The sequence below is a fragment of the Macrosteles quadrilineatus genome, unplaced genomic scaffold (assembly GCF_028750875.1).
Source record: "Macrosteles quadrilineatus isolate MER2022 unplaced genomic scaffold, UCM_ALF_1.0 Scaffold_9__3_contigs__length_116548681, whole genome shotgun sequence".
Classification (NCBI taxonomy): Eukaryota; Metazoa; Arthropoda; class Insecta; order Hemiptera; family Cicadellidae; genus Macrosteles; species Macrosteles quadrilineatus.
The window spans coordinates 110,865,189-110,889,062 of NW_026542602.1; the positions used below are offsets into that span (position 1 = coordinate 110,865,189).

At 32.2% G+C, this 23,874-nt stretch overlaps 1 protein-coding gene across 2 annotated transcripts in view; it reads right to left on the reverse strand.

Moving 5' to 3' along the window:
• Positions 1-8,104: 8,104 nt before the first annotated feature.
• The window catches only part of LOC129004257 (5-hydroxytryptamine receptor-like), a 33,064-nt gene continuing 17,294 nt past the window's right edge, over positions 8,105-23,874 (reverse strand). For both annotated transcript variants that reach the window (XM_054432750.1, XM_054432751.1), the window contains exons 2-5: positions 19,222-19,894; positions 12,152-12,285; positions 10,255-10,364; positions 8,105-9,878 (exon numbers count right to left, since the gene is read on the reverse strand). In XM_054432750.1, the coding sequence (XP_054288725.1) occupies positions 8,834-9,878; positions 10,255-10,364; positions 12,152-12,285; positions 19,222-19,855 (1,923 nt within the window). In that variant the 5' untranslated portion in view covers positions 19,856-19,894 and the 3' untranslated portion in view covers positions 8,105-8,833. The remainder of the gene's footprint in view (positions 9,879-10,254; positions 10,365-12,151; positions 12,286-19,221; positions 19,895-23,874) is intronic.

The following is a 23,874-nucleotide window of genomic DNA, read 5'->3' on the forward strand; positions in this document are numbered from 1 at the left end:
TGCTAGTTTTTTTAGTCTAGAGCTTATATTTGAGGATACAACAAATAGAGATGACAAATATAAAGCAACAAAATATAATTTTCATTTCAACTAAATTTTTACAAGTAACGTTAAACTGATATTTTTATCACAACTTATAATAATCATATAAGTTCTTTAAATCTAAATTATACATCTCTCAAATTTTTATCATAACACTCAAACAGATAATTGGCAAAATAAACATTAACGGTCCAAATAAAAATGTGACATCAAGAGTTCAAAGAAAAGGTTACGAGCGTATTGTTTTTGCTAGTATGCCTCAATCATTTGTACCAGTAAAAAAAACGAGACCCGTATTTGATAGTTAACTATAGTACAAGCTAAAAAACTATAAATATAGGGTGTCCCACGAAGGGGTTTAAACGTTTGATTTTATATTACGTACCCATTCATGCACCGAACTTTATTAAACTTAACACAGTTTACAAAGTAGGTTCTAAAAATATTCTGGAAAAATTTCAACTCCCTAAGCTTAGTAGAAACAAAATGGCGGCTTATTGAAAAATTTACCAATTTGCTTCCTATAAAAACTACTTTCACGATTAATTATCTGATTTGTTTAATACGTTGCGGTTCTAACGCTCATTGTTGAAGAACAGCTGTTTGATTGTAAAATGAGTTTTAAATGAACAGGTCTTGCCCCATTTGACGGTACCAGAAATGAATCAAGCATTCTTTCAACAAGATGGTGCACCACCTCATTTCGCAAATCCTGTTGAAGCAATTACTAAATGGCAACCTTCATGGCCGTTGGATTGGTCGTGGAAATGATTTTTTTAGATTGGCCACCCCGATCACCTGATTTAACTGTTTGCGACATCTTTTTACGGGATTTCTTGAAGGAACAAGTTTATACCCACAGCTTCAATAATGATGAGGAACTATAAACGATCAATAGAAGAGAACTTCTTCGGATATCGCAGAGTTTCTTTCTAAGAGCTTGCGAATCATTTGTTACGCGCTGTTATCAGTGTGTTGCTGTGGATGGGTTACAGTTTGAATAATTTTGGACATTAAGGTTTTCCATAAAGGCTATGTTCTAGTTTTTTTTTTTATTTAAGTCATATTGCCCGGAAAGTAACAATAAAAATATTTGATAAAACCAAAAATACCTTCTTTAATCTTTTTAAAGCATTGTTTTTCAATATGCCACCCTTTTGTTTCTACTAAGGTTAGGGAGTTGAAATTTTTACAGAATATTTTTATATCCTACTTCTTAAACTCTGTAAAGTTTAAAAAAGTTCGATGTATGAATGGGCACGTAATATAAAATCAAACTATAAGCACTGGTTTATGAGAACCACTGGTTTAATATCGACGATTCATATCGTCGATATTAAACGAGTTAAGCTCAAACTAAAAAAATAAATTTACGAAGATAATTAATTTAATAAACATAAACGGAATTAAGCAAGACACAATGTGTTTGTGGCACGAACATGTATTATACATATTTGGGTAATACGTTCATCTCACCAATAACCATGTTGCCAAAGAGAGACTCCTCAAGCAAAGATCTTCGACACATAAGCGTACAGACTCGAGTAATGTTAGCAGATGTACATCAACAGCTGAGTAAATATCTATGTCGTTCAGTCAAATATACAACTTGTTTGGATGCTTAAACGGCCAACTGCCAAGTTGTGTTATTAGCTTGTTAATTATTGACTATTATAATTAATATTGAAAAATAAAATGTTTTTGAATGTCTTATTTACACTCAGGTGCCATACATAGAGTAGTTATAAGCATTATGAATTCGAGATTTTATTTTACAAACCTGGGAGAGAGTAATCTATAGTATTGTTGAGGTCTTCCAGAGTTATTGTCTTTCAATTAACGTCCTCAAACAATACACGTCAACTTGCTTTTTATAGGATAGTGATCAAACTGCTTAACCCACTCTAATTATTCTGTAGAATCACCCTTTTTCGGATAATGATTAATACTTCATAACTGTCAGAAATTAAATTAAATAGTTTGAACAACTTATAAATACGGAAAATGGTTTTAATTAAGAGACCATTAAACGCAAAATCTCTAACCCATGCATTAGCTTAGCTGCCACAAAATAAAATATTAGCGGTTATTGTGGAGCTCCCGTTATTTTTATTTCTTAAGTAGTAAAAAACGGGCACCAATGGATCACAAAGCTAATAAGAATGAACAATGGCGAGACAGTATATTTTTTACATAACCAATATAGATTATTGTTGTAACTTAAAACAAGTGGCAATAAATCACAAATGGCAGATGGTGATGTGACTCCAATTTTAGGAATGATGAATATACAGTCGGTAACTTGGTATTAGGCCTACATAGCACATTCACGTCCATCACATCATGTGTGTGGCCCACAACATTTGTAAAAGCAGACAAACTATACTTTTATATCATTGTTAATTATTCCTTCTGTTAACATTATTTTTATGATTGTATTTAAATTTTTCTCTTTGGTCTAACGTTTACTCATACACATTTATTTGGCTCAAAAAATATTACCATGTAATCTTGCTATTGTTTTCTCAAAGTATTCATCCAATATTACCAGTTCATCTTTAAGATTCTTCTATACTTTTGTTGAATATTTTAGTAATTTACTAATAAAAATATAATTATGTCATTGTCAAGCTATATGACAGTAAAAAAATATTAATAAAGAGATAAATAGCTTTGCTTCAGCTCTAGCATGTTGCATGCTGGCGGTAATGCCACTTAAGATTAAGTGTTAATGTTTTGGGGATACATTTTTGTTGGCCAAAAACAAGGATTTCATATATTATTTATTATAAAAGTTAAATATAATTATGTCTTGTATTTAAATGTCAAGGACTAAAAACGTGTAAAAAATCAATCCTTTATTGATAGATATAATATTACAAACTTTGGGGATTATTTTATATAAAGCAATTAATTTTTGTTCCAAGCATTTTAATTACATGATGATTACTGTACACATAAGGTATATTAAAGAAATAATTGAATATCGAGGAGTTAAAAAAAACATTGGTCATACATTTAATTGGTCATCTTGAAATATATACACCGTTCTTGATTGTTGTATGAAATATCAAATGCAGAACTAGTAGTGTCAACTACCCTACCGCGCTGCGATGCAATCCCATGGTCACTTGTAAGCCCTGCCCTCTGTTAAAAAAAAAAAAAAAAACTACTCTACCGTAGTATACCTATTACAGCTGATTAGTTTTTGATGGACCATCGGCGTTATTTACCGTCCGTGAACACCTGGTGAGCGGATGATATAAACCAATCACATTCATCTACCATACACTATCCGCTATCACGCAGAGCTGTCTTTCAATTTTGTTTGTGTGTTTTAACACATAACACATATGTCCTTCAGGCATGCAACAATACTGTGGTAGAGTGGTTGAACTGTGTTCCAATTTAGGCAAAATCTTTCTTACTTGCATTATAAACTTATATCCTTACAAAAGTTAGTGACACGCACAAATAACTTAGTGTGCGTTTAGATTTCATTGTTCCACTACTATAAACATCTTAAAACTGCTTTCAGAGATAATTTACTCTAAAACGTACCAAATTTTCGTCACTTTAGTTGATTTTAACAAACGTCATGAATTAATTCCTTTTAAAATAATTAATTTTAATAATTTTAAATTCACTAATGATTTTGTTTTGTGTTTTTAGATTAGTTTGAACCGATAGAGTATTGTAGATTGTCCGTACGCATAAATATGGTTTCGTTTCATTTCATACTGTAGCAACAGTAGCTTACGGCCTATTTCACCATTAACACGCAGAATGGCGTTAGTTAAGCCTGGAAAGCTCCGATTACGTTATATTGATGTATGCGACAACAGCTTATTGGCTCTATAGCATCAAGTGCAGTCACTTTCGTTTTAAATCAATTTAGACGAATTACATGTAAAAACGTATTAATTTATCTGTTAAACTGATGGCCTTAAAAATTACTTCAACTCAATCTTAAAATAAAATATTGTACAGCCGTTTTATTGTTCTGACTATTAATTTTTACGGGTCATAACAGGTAATACGAGGACCAAAAGTAGAGTTGTTTTCAACGATACCTAAATTACGTATCCAAATTAAAAAGTCTTGATAAAGTGATTTGTTATCGAGGTTTTGACGCTAATTTAAGAAAATTTCCAATATAGGAAATAAGCGATTTCCGTAGGTCTGGTGGTAAGACCTAGACCCGGGACCGATTTGTGTGTTCAATGCCCCATTTGTGACATACTCTTTTTATATACCATAGTATATTTTTAATCGCAATACTAGGCCATATGGTAATTATTATGCATTACCATAATACAACTACTGTTTATTTTTGACCACCTGGAACGCTCAGATAAAAGTACATAACACCACATTTACCTGTAAATAGAAAGTTAACTGACTAATTATGAAGCCAACAGCACATGAATATTCATGGACGTGCTATAATAGTGAATTTTAGTCAAAGCGTACATCAACGGTGCCTGAGCACGGATAAAAGGCATGTAGTTAACAGTTTCAACGTTGTTCATTTTGTTAATGATGTTGATTTGTTTTACAGGGTGTCCAGCTTCTACTAGGAAAAACTACACCAGATTATACTAGAGGTCAAAACAAGCATAAAATTTATTACAAAATTTGTCCTATCTCGAACCGTTCAGCGTCTGTCTGTCTGTCTGTATGCGTTTTTTGGCAAACATTGTATTCTTAGTGGTTTGAGCTTCCAGCGTTTGAATTGAGCAAAAATGGTTATCTTTTTGGCAACTAACGTTGAGCAAATGTGAATAACAACTTTTGAACTGTTCCAAATTGTCAGCTTTTAGAAAATGTATAACAAATTACACTAAAACCGTTAATTTCACACAACAATTCCAATCCAAGATAAGTAATGTTTGGTAAATAATATACAGATTTTAACGACATAACTGACAATTTTATAATAACTGGCAAATTCATTTTATTATTCAATGCATACGAATTTCTCCATAAAAAAAAAATTATATATAGAGTGTTAACAATTTAAATTAGATTTAACACTGCAGCACATATCGTTGAGAAATTGAAAGTGTTTTTTTTAACGCATACAAACAGACGCTGAATGTTTCGAGATAGGACAAATTAATGTTGTATTGCAATGTTTGCTTTTTTCATTAATAATTTGTTAAAGTTCGTCCTCGTCGAAGCTAAACACCCTGTATGGTCATTCCTGAATTATCTTTTATTCGGATTTTCGTTATAAATTTAACAGACTTAGCAAATGGAATTGTCGAATGTTTCTTGTAGGGACTATAGTATTACTGTAACTATCTTTTCTCAGATTTTGTATTTATGCATGTTAATCTATTTTTGGAACTTGTATTTCTTTGCTTATATCTTTGAAACTCTCAAGGTATTCTTATAGTAACACATTTAAATTTAAGCATGTACTTGCATTGCCTTACCTCCTTGGCCACTCAAACCTAACTGGTTTTTTGCTTCGCCAACAGGATCCTTCCACTGCTGCCGGTCTGCCGCTAGGTCTAGAGATACCCCTTGGATTTAAGCTTGCAGATTCATAAAATAGTGTATATGATTTTTTAAACACGTCCACTCTGATATGCTGTGAAGATAGCAGGGAAAGTAATTTGTTATGTAAACGCCAACGGTTATAATTCTATCATTGTTTCGTTTAATTTATACCAACTCTTGTCTTTCTATATACATTACTGAATAAAACAATGGGTTTCTTGATAATAACCTTAGCATTTGATTTGTCTTAAATCAAAGATCGAGTGCTGCAGATGAACTTTCTGTATAATATTGTAAATTGAAAATTTTTATTGAACAGGGTAACAATGAAAATAGTAAAAAAAATAGTAGTAATGAAAATAGAAGTAGTATATTGCAAGTAAGGGCGATGCATATAAAAGGTTAGTGCAGAAGCATGATTACTCTAGTATAATGAAATATTAAACATTAAAAAAATAACCGATACAAAACTTTACTGTAGCTATTAAACTTGTCAAATGCAGTATTTTTGTGATCAGGATTAACCCTTGATTGGATTATAATTGACGGTTTTAAAACCACACACAAATTCACTATGATACATTCATCTAAGACACAAAACATCTCAACTAATAGCTAGTGTTGAAGAACTCTAAAACGAGACAATGTGACCTCCATATTGACGCTTCATTTTTCATTCGCATCACAACAGAAGCTTACATCTGGACCAACTTTTGGAACTTGACGATTGACAATAACGGCATGAGAGCATATTTAAAACTATCAAATGTGCGTCTGTTAACTGATTCGCATAAAACTCAACCAATATATATGCCTTTCTAATCGGTTTTTTTTTAATATAACGTTCCTTTGGCAAGTGTTGTTATTAATTGTTGGCCTCAAGCTAAGTAAATTTGAAAGTGAATATAAAACATGTTTTCTATAAAGATATACATCATACTGAAACGGAAATGTGTAATGTTCTCATCAAAGGTAAGATTGTCATTTATTATTACACTCTTTCATCTATTACCTAGCTTAGGCTGTCAAGATGATAAGTTACAGTAAAATGGTCATTATGTTTCTATTTATGGTAGTGTTGTAGGGTACAGCCAACCAGACATTGTTAAACCAATACTAATGCTATAGTCACTCTAATTGCAATTCACTTTGTCCTCAGTAGTGGATAAACGACCAAGTAAGGTTTGATAGACAATGGTATATGAAGAGCCACGGGTTTGTGTCTACAATGGCCACTTAAGTTGCGAGACTCTTTGTTCTACGGCTTGGCCTGATTCTGCAAAAACAAGAAAAGGAGTACACTTTCCGTGGTCAAGTGAACAAACTTACAAGCAATCCTTATAGAACACATATCAAATGTCGTAGTGATTACACCATGTCAATGTTTTGATAATGGTATACAAGTGAGTAGACAAGTCGTTTGTGGTAGCTGCTTATATACAATGCATTATATAGATGATTCATCAGAGAAATTTAAATCTGTTATAAAATTTAAATGAATGCGTATTTTTTGTGTGCTTAATTTAACACTTATCAACCTCTTGTTTGGGTAGGTAATATTTCGAAACTCATACCTATGGACATATTGGTTCTAATATCGTCCTTTCGTATTTAAATCGGAATTCTTTATATTATTTATTGTATGGTAAAATCCTTGCTAATTAAAAAAGAATAATAAATATTTACACAATTCAAAAGATTTTTCCAGAGATAAACTCTATTCTACAGATAATGTTTCTGTTTAAACTATCGATGAATGATCGATTAGTCTATTTCACTTTAGTCTATTACATCGCGAGAAGAGGCCCAAAGACTAAAATGTTATGTATAGTTTACTTACACCAAGAACATAATTATTTGCCCTCAATCCAACTAGTCTTTACCAATCCTGTTGGTAAAAAATTTGCAATATTCTTTAAAGCTAATGTGCATTATCATTTATACATTTTTACATTGAATAAAACACTAAATTATGATAGAATTACTTAAAGCGTATATCTGTATAACAAACAATTTAACCTAAAAGGAGAATAAAAAAATGTCCACGAGTAAATGTGTATATTCAGCAGCTATACGGTGTAGTTTTATATAGCAAAGATAACGATGGCTACAGGTGGTACGTGTGTAAGGTGCGAAACACATTAATTCCAAACCCATCCATCAGATATGTTGCCACTCCTCAACCCCATCACCTTTACAGCCTTTGCTCATTGCTGCTGAAATACTGACACTATACACTGCAATGAATGTATTGTTTATTATAATCTTATTGCAAACAGTAATAATGCATTCGAAGGATTCACTGATACTTAAGGCTCAATACTTAGGGTTCTATTATTTTTCTGTTTATTAAACTGCAAAACATTTGAAAGATTAAAGGGTTATTGTGCTACCTAATTGTGAAGGTTACTGTTCTGTGTCCAAGTAAGGTCAATTTGGGCCTAAGACGTCATTTATTATTGGGCTTGATATCAGTAGGTGGTTATAGGGTAGGTAGATGCATGTAGCAATTGATAACCCAAACTAAAGTACATACGAATAAAAAGTACACTCCTTAAATAGTAAGTCTCATAGTTTATTTTTACATTTCAATACATATTTATTACATTATATTAGTATATTACAACAGTAATGTTTGGAAGCAAGGCTCCAATGTAGGGCTTACTAGGCTTACCTCCTTGGGACAAGAGTAAATACACACGATGTACACTTAGTCACGGAAAACACTAAATCAAACACGCAATTTATATTATATATACCCATAAGCACTCCGAACTTCAAAATAAACTTAGTTTTAAAGTATTAGTCCGCTTCTAACATGTTAAAAATATTTCAAATCGTAACTTTTAATAAACTTTACAATGTACAATAATAATATACATAATATGTACAGTTTCAAAGTGAAAAATATATGACAACATCACTTATACACAACACTAAATTCTTCTCGGTAGGGTGATATATGGCAAAATTTATTTAAAACCTATTTAACAATTATCATTCCTTGTATACTATTTTACGACTAAATTAGAGTAGTTCATGTCATAAACAACAAACTGTTGTAATCGGCTCAAACATTTATCTTGTCTTCGAGGAAATCTCGTTTATTAAGCTATAGTCTTGACACTGTTTATATTTATCCTAAAGCACCTTTTAAATACGTAAAATAGCCTATCACAAAAAAAGGATTAAAATGTCTCAATATGTTCTCTTAAAGGTTTTAAATGTCATTTAAATGTAACATTTTTATAACAATACTAATGGTAACTTTTATTCGGTTGCATTATCTCAGTTTTCTTCCCCTATTTCTAGCACTACTAACACCACAAAGAATCCTCTTAAACGCCATCCTAAACTCAGGACTGAAAATTGTATAAATAACAGGGTTGAGGGTAGAGTTAAAGTACCCTAGCCAAAGGAAAAAGCTGGCGAGGTAAGGGTTAATCTCACAAGAATCACAAAGTGGCATAAGTAGTGCCATGATGAAGAAAGGTAACCAGCACACTACGAAGGCTCCAGTGATTATGGCTAAGGTCTTCGCTGCTTTCTTTTCCCTTTTCGCTTCGAGGTCTCTGGTCTTATCTCGCTTTGGTGGATGGTTGGCTGGTTTCAGGACGGGGGTAGGCACTAAGGATGCAGAAGAGTCCTTGGTGTTGGACAGGGTTTGTTTGGATGGTTCTGACGTATGTGCAGATCCGTTGTTGGTGGTAGCGGTTGGGTCCGATGTCTTCTCTGGTGACAAGTTGCTGGGGGTCGTAGCGTGATTGGTGGAGATCGTGAAGGCAGTAGTAGCTTCTGGAGCGTCTACGTTGCTAGGTCTTCGAGACACATCCTCCTCGACAGCATCAACAGTGGAGCAGGTGGACTGCCCCTCAATTAGAACCAGGGACGCCGCCAAGCCCTCAGTAGTAGTTTTAGAATCTCCTGATTTCATTCGGAGAAATCTCTTCTTTTTAAGAAAACCTAACCCCTTTCTTTTCTCTTGAGGAGCTTCCTTGCTTTTGCAGGATTCTAAGACTGCGTTTCTTTGAGCTCTTCTTCGTCTTATCCTCTTCCGAGCCGTTTGGTAGATTTTCCAGTAGAGCACTAGGATGACTAGCAGTGGAACATAGAATGTGGAGAAGGTGGCAAATATCTGGTATCCTACGTCCTGGCTGATGAGACATCGCTGCTGGTTGTTGATACGATCCAGATAATCAGGGTCCTTCCAGCCAAACTGAGGAGCCAAAGACACGACCAGTGCTACGGACCAGACGACGACGATCATGCCGATGATACGACCTCCATTTCTGGTGTGGATGTAATCTATGTTGGTCACCGCCCAGTACCTATAACCAGAAATATACATTTGTAACCATGCAAAATATTCATACATGCATATGATTAGATAAAAGTTACTTGTATTTCAGATATTGACCGCTAATTTTGAGTCTTTAAGTCAGTATCACTAATAAACAGAGCTGAAAATTTTTCCCAGAGGCAGTCCTTATAAAATATTCAAACAAGGTGTCCTACTTCATATTACCCTCAATCCTTGTGTATACTCAGTTGCATGTATAAAAAAAACATTCAAACAGTAAATAAATTGATTTGTTGCTAAAATATTATTGTATCGAAAACTTTGACCATTTCTCAAAAAGTAATTAGTCATAATAATAGTCCAAGAAAATTTTCAAAGAATGAACTTTATAAAATTACTCTTACCTGTCCACAGCGATGGCTACGAGATGAAGGATGGAAGCCGTACAACACAGGACATCACTGGACGTCCACATGTCGCACAACTCCGGGCCCAGGATCCATCCTCTGCTTATCTATAAAAACATAATAAATACAATTAACAACAAAACTAAGGGTCTCTTTTACAGGAAACCATTTCATTTTCTTACAATGTTTAGATCTTCATCAAAAGACCCATTAAATCACCAATAGTTTTGTGTGACTATTACAATTTACCTTAAATCCTTTTATGAAATAATGTATTCAAATAGTTAAGAAGAAAAAAAAATCAATATGAAATTTGTTATCAAAAAACCTCTGCTACATTAACATATAAAGCATACAGAAAAAGAATATGTAGGTTAGCTCCTGTGTGCAATTGAATGTTTGTTTCTAGCTCAATATCAGAGGATGACTGGGGATGACATCTCAGATGCTCTACCTCTCCTTCCTTCCTTTGCTCTCGACTCAGTTTATCCTTTGGACACTTCTGAGGATTACATGGTCTTTATTTTATGCCTCAAAATAATAAAAATATATACATTTTATAGGTTAAACATTTATTAAAACTGTGGTTGTAATCCAGTAGAAACACGTTAACACGCATGTAACTTTGTATGCTTGTATTTTAACTCAATATTATTACACACATGGATACTAAATTATATTTATCAGCTGATTATAAATTATCTAATACCTAATAATGTTTGTCTAACTTTGAAAATACATACTATTTTCTAAAATTAAAATGTTATGCCATTTTTCCTCATTTATAATCATAATAAAAACAGTTAAAAACTAAAAAAAATTGTATATTACTGTACATATGTCCGTTCATGGAAATTTATAACAATTCCATTCAATTACTTGGACAAATTAAATAATGTATAATATATATTTAAGTTTGTATGATATCAAATTGGCGATTTACATTTTGCCCCATTTCACGAATCTGTTATTGATAAAAATTTTGAAAACAATTTTTATAACCCTAAACATATTTTTATATACCAAAGCAAATTCTTTAAAATATACTAAATGAACTAACAGGAGTCTGCAAGGGAAGCAACAGAGCGAAACAAGTTTAATTAATACATTCACATTCTGTCTCTCGCAAGGAATTTACAGTTCGTTTGTTACAACAAAGTTAGTATTTCACACCATCTATTAGTCCCACATTAATCATTGTGCCACACTACTTTATAATATACACATGGTTTATGATACAGAACTTGGTTACTGTTACGATACAACAATTAGTTAATGCCACATTGGTAAACCTGTATGAAAACATAAACAAAAAGAATTAAATATAGACCGTCACCCGTGCTGCGGTTAGCATAGGTTCTGGTGTCCACCACTGAGAGCGCCGTGTAGTTACGGCGTACGCGCTACTTTTTTTCTATGATTAAACTATCCAGTATGGTTTTCTTTACAATTAATATACAGATTATATTCAGTAGGTGTATTATAATGTTGTTCATATAGTTATTGCAGCCTACACTTGACTTTAGTCAAATATATATTTTTTCTATTAGGAAAATTCCTTAATATTCATTTAGACATATCCTAAAACATGGATTCTAAATATTTTTTAAGTCTTTTTTTAAGTTATTAAGTCTTTTCTCAGTAAAATTTCGCCAATTTAAATCAAATTTAGTGTCAATTATAGCTACTATTATAAGTATGGATGTAAGTCCTCATTTAAAGACTGTAAAAATATTCATAAATACAAACAAATATTGTAAGTGTGCAACAATGCATACGTTTAAGAGCAATCAATGATTTTTCGATTATGGAGCAAATATTAAAAACAGCTACGTTGGGGTATGTTTAGTATTTATTATTTGTATCATAAACTTCATTGCAAGCTCAATATTACCTCGTAGACAGCGCCGAGTGGCATCACCAAGCAAGCGACCATAAGATCTGCCACAGCAAGAGACATTACAAGGTAGTTGGCAACGTTCTGAAGATTCCTCTCCAGCAAGATGGCGGCGATCACGAACACATTACCTGCAAATACAAATGAAAGCGTATACAGTAATATTATTATTAAAAAAATATATTGTCGAGCATTTTCGAGCAAAATGTCTTGTTACTTTAATTTATTTTTTGAATTAAATGCGATCAAAATTAAAACTGAAATAAAAAGTTTCATAGTAACCCGTGACGTATTTATATAGGCTAGTAAACTGTATTAGGAAGGCTTGAGATACCTTTTGGTTAATATTCCTTTTTTTAATCATTACGATATCTATCTTAGTGGAAACTTTGGGGCGCTCAAAAATGTTCTTTGGCCAAAAATATGTACATTTCCTTTAAGATGTTTGGGTTTGTAGATATAAAATTGTAAACGTATCGATACGTGTACCGTATAGTTTAAGCATCTACTAGCACACAACTGCGTACATAACTGAGCAAATTATTAAGCTGAATAGCCATAACTGTTACTCGCTTCCGCTCGTTGCACAACATTCACCTGCGTGATATAAAAACGCTCTTACTACACTTGTAATGTAAATAGCTATTTTTTATAGTTTATTACAGTGGAAGATAGTATTACTACGATACGCTAAAACAAATAAGACAGATTTTGTATGTACAAAAATGCTTAAATAAAGGAAATGTACCTCTAATGGAGTAAAAAAAACTCTCTAAAGTTAGTATTTTGTCATCAAGCTGTATGGCTACGCGTGTTGGTAAAGTTAATACATGACTATATTTATACATATTATAACTTTATATTATAACTTCAATCAATGGGTTTTAATTACAGTTTATTCTAATGAACTAAAAATTGTTGAAAAATAATATTCATTTAATAATCTACTCGCCTTTCTTAAGTCACAGCTCGTCAGTTTAAAGCGAATTTGATCTTTTTAAAACTGTCAAGCATTATATCCGTATTTCTCTCATGAAACTTGTTAAGTAAAGTAAACAAAACCGCAATAACACAATACGGCCGCTGGCTACTCCCCTGTGACGTGAATATCAACGTGTTATACCTTCCTACCTCACCTCATTGTTGGGTTCTGGTATTTAGGAATAAAAAATAATAGTATATACGTATTCAATATCACTGTCCTATACTGTATAAGTCAAACATATACAATTATATAACATTAAAATAGTTACAATTAAAAACGAAGCGCCAAATTTAAAAAATATTCGACTTATTTTATTAATATTTTGCAACTGGATACATAAAATCCGAATCCACTTATAATACTGTAGTCCTATTTATGATGAATATTATAATTAAACGCCAGGATGGATGAATTTGAAAGAAAATATTATAATTTCAATTAAAGAATGATATTCAATCCTTAGACGAAAAACAATTATATAACAGTATGAATTTATTAAAAATTATTTGTTTTTTAATTTTTTACCTGACTTGTACGTAACTTTTGTTTTTGGGTGAAATATCTAATGATCAACTACTACAAAATTGCCAAATCTTTGTAAAGACCATATTGAAAGCTCCCTAACAAGTTTATGAATAATGTAGTTGTCTTTTTAGCTCTCGCTAAAGGTCAAACTGATAAATCTCTTTTGAAACACATCTGTATTATTATAAACTTGTATGATCCTAGGGTAAGATTAACCATACAAACTTACAATTAAATAGAAATAGCAATGTAGATTTAAAAATGAACTTATCCCACACTTTTTAAGTAAGTTCTATATTTCGGCATAAGCCTTCTTCAGGAACAAACAATAACAATTATAAGTGTTTACCACTCTGTATCAGATGGTTTTAGCAAAATTCAAAAATACATATAATTTGTAAGGAATTAAAAAATAAAATGTTGATAGAAAGAAAAAAAATGTTTGATATACCATCTCAAATTTAGACCGGAAGGTGTTTTAGATAGTATTAATTGATAAGTTTGTTCAAGCAGTCTTAATTTTAAGTCTGTAAGTCTTTTGCCAATTTTCTTATTCTTTTCAATGAATAACATTGTTGAAAATTTTGAGAATGCTCTCTCGCATGAATAGCCACAGTTTTTGTTTATCAGGATGGTTTACATCCTATCTGTGGCCATTCATACGAACTTTAAGAGCATTTGTTGTTTTGCCAATGTAGTCTTTAGGATAATTTTTACAGGAAATTTGGTAAATTACATTAGTAGAATCACAAGTGACTATTTATGTTATATATTTTGTTTGGCTGCTTGTGAAAGTTTTTGATGGGATGATTAATTTGCAAGTGGCACATCATGGTTTGTCGCATTGATTACAGCCCGAAGGTTTTGCTGATGGTTGGGAAGTGGGAGGTAGATTGGGTTATGAAAGGATGTCTTTCAAGTTAGGAGCTTTTTTTGTATATTAGCATTGACTATGAATCCTTATAGTCAATGATATTAGTCTTAGGGGGTTTGAAAACAAATTATGGGTCAAATGTGAATTTGAAAGGATTCCACTAATGTAATTTACCAAATGATTTACTATTTCAATTTTAAGTAGTTAACGTGGTGTTATTGTTTAAGTATTATAATTAATGTAGTAAATTCTTCTTAAGGGAGTTTGAAATTACCAATAGCTAGATAAACAAAATCATATTTGTAAATTTCACCATAGAAAAGTATTATTTTTACCGTAACAACACATAACGCCATAAGATGCCAATATTAAATCTGTATATTTCTTCGAGGAATGTAAAATTCCTCGGCAAAGAATACATTTTACTTTTACGAACTGAAAACCACTCCACCAGACAGCAGAGTGCCATATCAATGTAGTCAATAACTGACAATGACCAGCTCTTTTCAGCAGCATGTTGACCCTGTCTGTTTGGCCACTGAGTATACTCAGGTTTATTTATTTACTCACGACACATTCTCCCTGTGTTTGGACTTGGCGAGCTCCAATGTTACAAAACACTAACAGACAATGGAACCTTGTGTACACATTCTGTACAATTGTTAGTACAGAGGTAACATAACCACTCTACTTTATTTACATAGCTTGAGTGTTTGGATCACCCTTTGTTTAGATCGTTTAAAAATGTACGAGAGTTTATAGCATAAACCATATCTTCGGCGGTAAATATTTTATAAGTGTTGAATTCCTTAAAATATATTCAGCCGCATGTGTAACTGACTCACTCACTGACTGGGGATACAAATGTTTACCCACTTCTAGAATAGCTACTCATCTGAAATTTGGCACGGTTGTAGGTCTTGGTCCCAAAACCCCAGGAAAACCTAAAAATTGCATTTTTTAACTTTAACCCCCCCCCCTTAAATTTAGCGTTTCCCCATGTTACTCATATGGGAAATAAAATGATAAGTAGCCGTCTTTGGTGTGCTCACCTGAATCATTTAGGAACATGCTAGAGACTTTTAGCAGAATTGTAATACGTGATCTTAAATTAACGGTGAAATTTTCAAAAGACCCATTTTTTATTTTAACCCCCCCCCCCAAAAAAAATCCAAAATGGGTTTTATCTAAAAAAACATGTTTTTTTAAACGTTTTATTACCTCGCTTTTTTATGGCTATAGCTCGAAAACGGTAAGAGCTAAAAAAGATTTCTAAGAATATTCAAGGTTAGGAATTAAATTCTGTACAAGACATCATATGCGTTCTACGAAAATTGCACTCCTTCACCTTCAAAAAACGCCCTTCTTTCAATTTTTTTTTAATTTGTTTCAAATTGTTTACGGTTTTCGCTTTTTTCATACTTAAGTAATTTTTATTACAAATATTATTAATGCTTTGTATATAAATTAGTTAACTTTAAATTTTACTTACTACATGTTTTTTCATAACTTTAGTCCTTGACCCCCAAAACTTAAGTTTAATGTCAACATTTGGAGACTATAACAGTTCCCCATGTTATTCTTACGGGGAATAATCTATAGTGGCTGACTTCTGTGCTCGTTTCTTAACCATCTAGAATCGTGATAGAAACTTGAACATTTGGCATGGATATAGATTGTGCTCCTGAATTATTGCAACAATTTGGAGAACTACAATTTTAAACATTTAACCATCATTAATATCCAAAATGGCGGACGTATAAGAAGGACAAAACAGGTGTTTTTTTACGGGTATAATAAAAACTGTAAGACCTAGCAAAGATTTGCAGGAATTTCCACGTTCAGGAATTAAATTTTCTACAAAACTCTTAGGCGTTTCCGAAAATCACACCCCTTCACCCCCAAAAAACGCCCTACTTTAAAAAAATGGTACATTTTTCTCTGATTGGTAATAGTTTTCACTATTTTATCCTACATAAGCATTTTTTTTTTGCAAATATTATTAATGGTTTGTATTCCCCTTTGTTTACTTTAAATTTAACTCCTTACAGGTTTTTTTCGTAACTTATCTTTTTGACCCAAAAAACTTAGGTTTAGTGTCAAAATTATAAATGTTTTAACACTTTTACGAGCCCCATGCTATTCTTATGGAGAATAACATTGAAATGTAAAGACTTTGGTATGGTCATCTGAATAGTTTGGAAACGTCCGAGAGACTGGAAATTCGAAAAGGGTGTGAAAAATCACCTTAAAATAACGATAAACTTTGCCAAAGTCCCATTTTAAAATTTTATCATCTCAAAAATCCAAAATGACGTACACCAAAAACGACAAAACACGTTTTTCCAAATAGGCTATAACTAAAAACGGTAAGAGCTAGCAAAGATTTGAAACACTTTTTAAGGTCAGGAATTAATTTTTTACAAACCCTTTATATGGCGATTTGCGAAAATCATACTCCTTCATCCCTAAAAACGCCATAATTTCAAAAATTGGTAAATTTCTTTAAAATTTTTATTGGTTTTCGCTACTCATAAGAACATAAGAATTTTTTTTATATTTCTATTGCTTTGTATTCTCCTTAGTTAACCTTAAATTTTACTCTTAACATGTTTTTTTTCATTACCTTACTCATTAACCCATAAAATTTCAGTTTTATGTCAAATTTGAATGCTTTTATCACTGTTATGAGGCTATAACAGTTTCCCATTTTATTCTTATGCTGAATCAGCTTGAAAGTGGCTGGCTTCGGTGTTTGTTTCTGAACCATTCAGAAACGTGATAGAGACTTAAAATTTGGCAAGAATGTGGATAGTGGCCTTGAATTATCGAAAAATGTGTAGAGCTACCTAAAAATAAAACAAAATACGGGAATATAAAATACCCCCCTGCAGCAAACTTTCCGACTAAGCGAATTTCCATTTGCCTGGATTGATTTTCAATTGATTTATTTACATTTATGTTCAGCGAGTACCTAGGTTAGCTGCTACAGGGAAACTAATAAGGTGTGTTTTTTATTAAATAATAATAGCTTAGTATGAAATAAATGAGCCCACCAAGTTTGATCAAATATATCCATAAACAAACCAACTACAACATTTTACAATATTCTCCATGAGAATAACAAGAATTTTCTCCGTAACCATTCACCATACGAATGGTGTTTTTGGCTTATGGGGACATCAAAATGAAAATGTAAATCGTTCCCGGCCCAGGTCTTACCATGAGACCTACGGTAATAGCAAATTCCCTATAATGAAATTCGCTAATAAAAACAACAAAACAGGTTGTTTACTGTTATAACTAAAATGTGGTAAGAATAAGAGTGTTAACTTAGATGGTAAGAGACTTCCTTAAAAAAAAATTTTAAATGGCGGATTTTTTAAATATTTAAACATATTGTATCTCGGAAATCTGTTATTTCGTACTCGTACTTATTTTTGCTACCTCATTTGGCAACCCATGCTGAACCTAAGGTTTTTGATCTTTTTTGTGTTTTGCATTTTTTGACAGTCAGTATGGATTTTCTTGCGTTGCTGTTAGATCTTTTCACCAAGGAGATCCAATATTCAATTAAAACTAGTGTACCTGTTGCTCGAAATCGAGCAATTAATTGTCAAGTACCGGTATTATACAGAAGTTATTTTAAAACCACAGTAATAACAGTCATAATTTTCGATGAGTTTAAAAGACCCGACTAAATACTTATGTGAACTGATTGGAATACTCACGCTATTTAATACGCTTTGAAATAATAAGCGCTTCTTGTAAAAATATTTTATCATTTTTGAACCCGGCCTTATTTTTTAGTGTTTTCTAGAAATGTTTCCCGACTTAAACTGTTACCAGTAAACATTTCTTGCATGTATTTATTTGATCTGACTTTAGGTAGACAACATGACTTAAACTCATCACTGTGACAACATGATGTGTATATTCTTCATGGGTTTTTACTTCCAAAATAAGTTGCTTAGCATAACTGGCAGAAATGATAAATCGTGAGACCAGCCTCTCCTCTACTTTTCTCATACGTATAAGATTTCCTATTAATTGTCTCCTACACCTGTTTTAAATTTTCTCCTTTAAACTCAAGAAATGACTGTTCTTCCAACAAAACTGATTCACTGTTTAGATTTGTCTATAACCTCCTAAATATTACAACCATCAATATTTACCCCCAAAAAGCTGGTGAGTTTCTTTTTATATACAGCTGTTTTTGTTTTTAAATTTTTTTTCAATGTAATTCTTATGGGGAAAATGTGACCTTTGAGAGCGTCTCGTGCCCTTAAGGCTAAGAGTTTTTAAATTCCAAAACCTTTATGCAAAACTACGAATTGAGACGAATGATTTGACACCTCGAACGTTAAAATCGGTCCAGAAATAACGGAGGAGTTTTGTTCACAAAAAACAGCCCTCAAGTATTAATATAAGAGATAACATAGAATTTCACAATCAATTACCTTCTTGGTTTACGTCGACCGCATACACAAGTGTTAATATTAACTGAACATACTAAATTAAATTTGATATAAACATATAAAGTTGACATCGTATAGTTTTAGCCATTACAAAAAATTAAATTAAGGATCCTATTCATTTTCCACATCCATACTAATAACAGGGAAGGACTAGTAGAATGTTTAACAAAACACACTTACAGGAGCATTAAAGCAGCGTACTCACCGATGACAGTGACCAAGATGAGGATGCCGAGAACCACGGACATGATGCCCATGAAAATAGCATCAGACTCATCCTCCACAGCTGTACCGTTCGACTCCAAGCTCGAGTTGACCAAAGTGCCATTTTCGTACAAGGTAAAATTTTTAAGCGGATTATCGTCAAAAGGGTTAACATCTTCAAAGGAGGAAGACATGGTTTTAAGATTCCCGAAGGCAATGTCATCATAAACAAAATGGTCGTCAAAATGTTCATAAGGGGTTCTTTTTATATTCGGAAGCGTTATGTTATTTTTCTCAGGATTTTTTATTGACAGCAATGTTCTATGGAATTTTGTAAACTGATCCGTCTCATTTTCTTCAAACTCATCTTGTTTCAACTTAGTGCCAGGGGTAAAGAATATATTAGAAAATGTTTTGTCTCTGTCGTTAATAGTGGCATGTGTGGTTTCTTCCGAAAATGAATTTGCTGGTTTATTTATGGATTTGGCAAAGATCAGTGACAAATCATTGAACAAAACTAATAGAGTGAAAGAAATAACGATTTTTCTGAAGGCTAGTCTTGAATATCGGCGATTAGGTTTGTCGACGGTCCAGGATCTCTTGTCCGATGACTCACAAAGAGTCACGGGGACCATGGCAGACGAGGTGAGGTCACTGGATCAACCATGACGTGTCTGCAACAGAACCAGAAAACTAATTAATTCTCCAATATATTTTACTCATTCAAATGTGTTAAATGTTATAACTGTAATAAATATCATGCTTTTTGCAACAACTGGTAGTCACAACTATCTATCCTTATAGCGTAAGAGACTCGAAGAGTTTGTATGTTGATTGTGCTGCTATTCGATTGGTCTATTTTTGGACTTCAGTGCGAGAAAGATGAGTTTAATTCCTACCATTTCCACGAAAATCCCTTATGACGTTTTCCATTCCTTAAGCCACTGACCAAGATACAAAATATATACTATTATATATTGATGCGCGATTTGTGTACTAACTTTACATAGGTATTACTTATGATGTTACATTTTGTGTTTCATAGTTTGGAAACCTTAACATCTTTACAGTTTTGTAAACACCCTAAACCTAAAACCTAAACTTGTATATAGAAATATTCTCCGACTCTGTGTGCAATATTTATATCAAAGATTTTTTTTAAATTATATTTTCATGCAATCTGCCACACTCTAGAAATATGTGTTATTCTGTTTAATTTACTGATAAGCAGTAAATCACAAAAAGCACAAAGTTAATTTAAACAAAATATTCATAAAATATTTACATATTTATAAACGAAAATTTTAAAATATATTAATGGACAGTAGTTTTGTATAAAATACGAATAGGCCTATAGAACTATATATAAAATTAAAATATATCATATAACACAATTTAAAGTAAGCTATATTTTACTATTTTAAAACAATTATCGTTACGATTAAAGATAAAAATATTATACTGATTCACTAGCATAAATGAAGTGCAAGACAGAAAATATTTTCATGATGTGGGTTAGTTTGGAAATGTAAATTATTCCCTTTCCCTGTACTCCTTTGATACAGCCCCAGTCTACTAAAACTCGCTTTATGTCAATTCCAGTTTTGTGCCCTTTCAGATTTTACCGAAATAATAACTTTGATATTTGTAAACTATCTTTCAAACAGAGTTTCAGATATTATGCAAAACCTATAGGGAGAATTTAATTTTGCATCACATTTCATTCCTGGCTCAGTACACGCATTTTTACAATTTAAACAAATTTAATTGGCAATTGAACTGGAATTAAGACATAGATCCGGAACCGATTATATTTTTATCTTTATGACAATAGGTGAGGCTTGTTGTTTCAGGAAATATTTTAGTCAATATTTAAACAGATAAATTTAATTCACTCATTCTGCAGGTTTGCTGTGGTGGTGGGATTTTTAATTATGTTCTCACGCTATTGACAATTAAAATTTTCATTTTCAATGGAAACTGCCCAATACTGGTTCTATTGTTATATAAAGTTAACTGTTTGTTAGAAAGCGTCATTTAATTATAATCCAACTGCACTCAAAGACAACCTTGCTTTGAATCGAACTAGGTACAGGCTAAACGTAAGTAAACATGAAATTGTTATGCTTTCTTAAGAAATAAGCCATTGACTTTGTAGTAGACCACACTAGGAGTTTATCTAAACCTATTATTTTCAGCTACTGAGAAACTTTATAATATATATTTTTTTTTTTCAAAGAAATGTAAATCTGCCAAAGCTTCATTTAGTGACACAAGGCTGACTTATCTGAAACTCAAAGCTTCTCTACAAATAGAGAGTGATAAAGAATTCTGAAGATAAACGAGACAATGTGACCTCCAAATCGACACTTCATGTTATTGATGACTTCATTACACAAGGTTACAGCTGGACCGGCCTTAGACCTTTGTTATCGTTTGTCGCTATCTTTCAATAACTTTACCTTGAAAGAAAATATTGTATCTTATCAGAACCAAAAAATTAAAAAAAAAATACAAAAATGAAGTATACAAGAAGAGAAATTGGCAATTAAAACCACCATTGCCAGGTCTTACGTTTGATTTTAACAAAATTCGTTGCTCATGCTGAGATATTTAAATGATACAACTGTATAACTCATATACTATATAGTTTTTATTCTTTCGCATGACAATTAAAAAAAATTATCAAGATATAAAACTCCCATAAACTAAAACAACAGTTGTAATACAGGGTGTTTTTTTTTTTACTTGCTTCTTTATTCATGTAAAAACTGCAATAGATAGAAATATGCCTTTTGCGGGACTCGTGTATTGACGATGGGCAACAACTGTTGTGAATTTAATGTGAAGTTCCCATTCACCCCTTTTCTCCCCCCCTCCATACCATAAGATTAAAATTTTTTAATTGAAAGGTAACCCATTAGACACATCAAATGTGAGGGCATGAAAAAAGAAAAAGAATGGTGCAGCCTAGAGATCTGTCAATCAAAAGTTAAGGCAGTTCAAATTTGAATTCTTCACCCCCCTTTTTTAAGAAAAACAAGTTTTTTTAATGACTGTAGCTCGAAAGCGGAAGAGCTAGCAAAGATTTAAAAGAAATTTCACGGGCAGGAATTAAATTTTCTTCAAAACATTCTATGGGGTTTCCCGAAAATCAGACTCCTTCACCTTCAAAAATCGCCATACTTCTAAAATTGTTTAAAGTTTCTTGGTTTTTTACGATTTTTTATTCGGACAACTGTGCCAGCTAGTCCTTTTGAAGGACTATCCTAGCTCAATCCTATACAAAATTATGACAGTTCAGTCATAATCTTTGATAGGATTGACTAGAGATCTCTAGTTTGCACCATTCTATTTCTTTTTTCATGCCCTCACATTTGATATGTCAAATGGGTACCTTGCAGTTTAAAAATATTAATCTAAGGGTAGGGTGAGAAAGGGGGTTAATGGAAAAGTCACATTAAATTCACAACAATTGTGACCTCTACGTCAATAGACGATTCTCGCAAACTGCATGTTTCTATATATTTCAGTTTTTACATAAATAAAATAGCAAGTTAAAAAAACACCCTGTTTGCATAATTGAGCAGAGTTTTTTGAAAGAGGAAACCTAACTAAACAAACTCAATTGAAAAACACCCGGATTTTGATGATAACGTATTCTTCTGATTGTATACTTCCAAGCTAAGTCCTTTTGATAAAAAAAAACCTGATTACTAGACAGATATTTTGCTGAATGAATGTCTTCCAGCCTATATTATTTTTAAACAATACATTGGTATAAGAAGCTGCATCCTTACGAATTATTATAAACATTAGTAGGATAAAGAATTTCACAATAAAGCGTTTCCAGTTTAAGATAAACACAATATGAAAGACTATGCAATATAACCGTACTCTTGTCAATATCCTTATTGTTGAATCTAAAAATAAGTATCATTAAAACCTATTATTTATCAAAATTAAAATAGATGGATTGTACCAGACTCAGAGTTTGATTTTGTACGAGTTTCTTACGAGTTGCATATATTGTAAAGTAAATGTTTCTTTGAGTATGTTTCTTCGTTATGTTTAAATTATTTTTTAGTTTGACAACGGCAAATGCTGGGTAATTTATGTTTGAGAAGAAGACAATGGATTTGAAAATGGGGTTTTACTAGAAACAATAAGATTGATTGAGGACAGGTTATTCACTTTCTTATGTCATTTAATCAATCCTTGCAATGCATTGTGAACAAAATATATAATTTATTTTGAATTAAAAGTGTTTCCCATCACAATCATGGCGTGACGACATTATTTTGCGCAGTGTTGCATGGCTTTTACATATTTGACTAGAGAGGGACACATTTTACCAATTAGAATCACGCTAGTACATAATGCGATTTAATTATCTGTCGTTATGAAAATGTTCACGTTCCTAATGTTCCCAGTTTTGTCATTTTTATAGGGTAAATATTATAGTAACAAACTATCCACTTATCTAACTACTATCTAACCTAGTTAACATTTATACAATACGAACAATATTTGTGCTGTTTAAACATTAATGTAAAATTAAGACAGTAAACTGTTAAAAGCAAAAGTAAATTAATTAAAGGGTGTATTGATAGAGTGGCTGAGCATTTTAATTTGTACTTCCATAAAGTAAAAG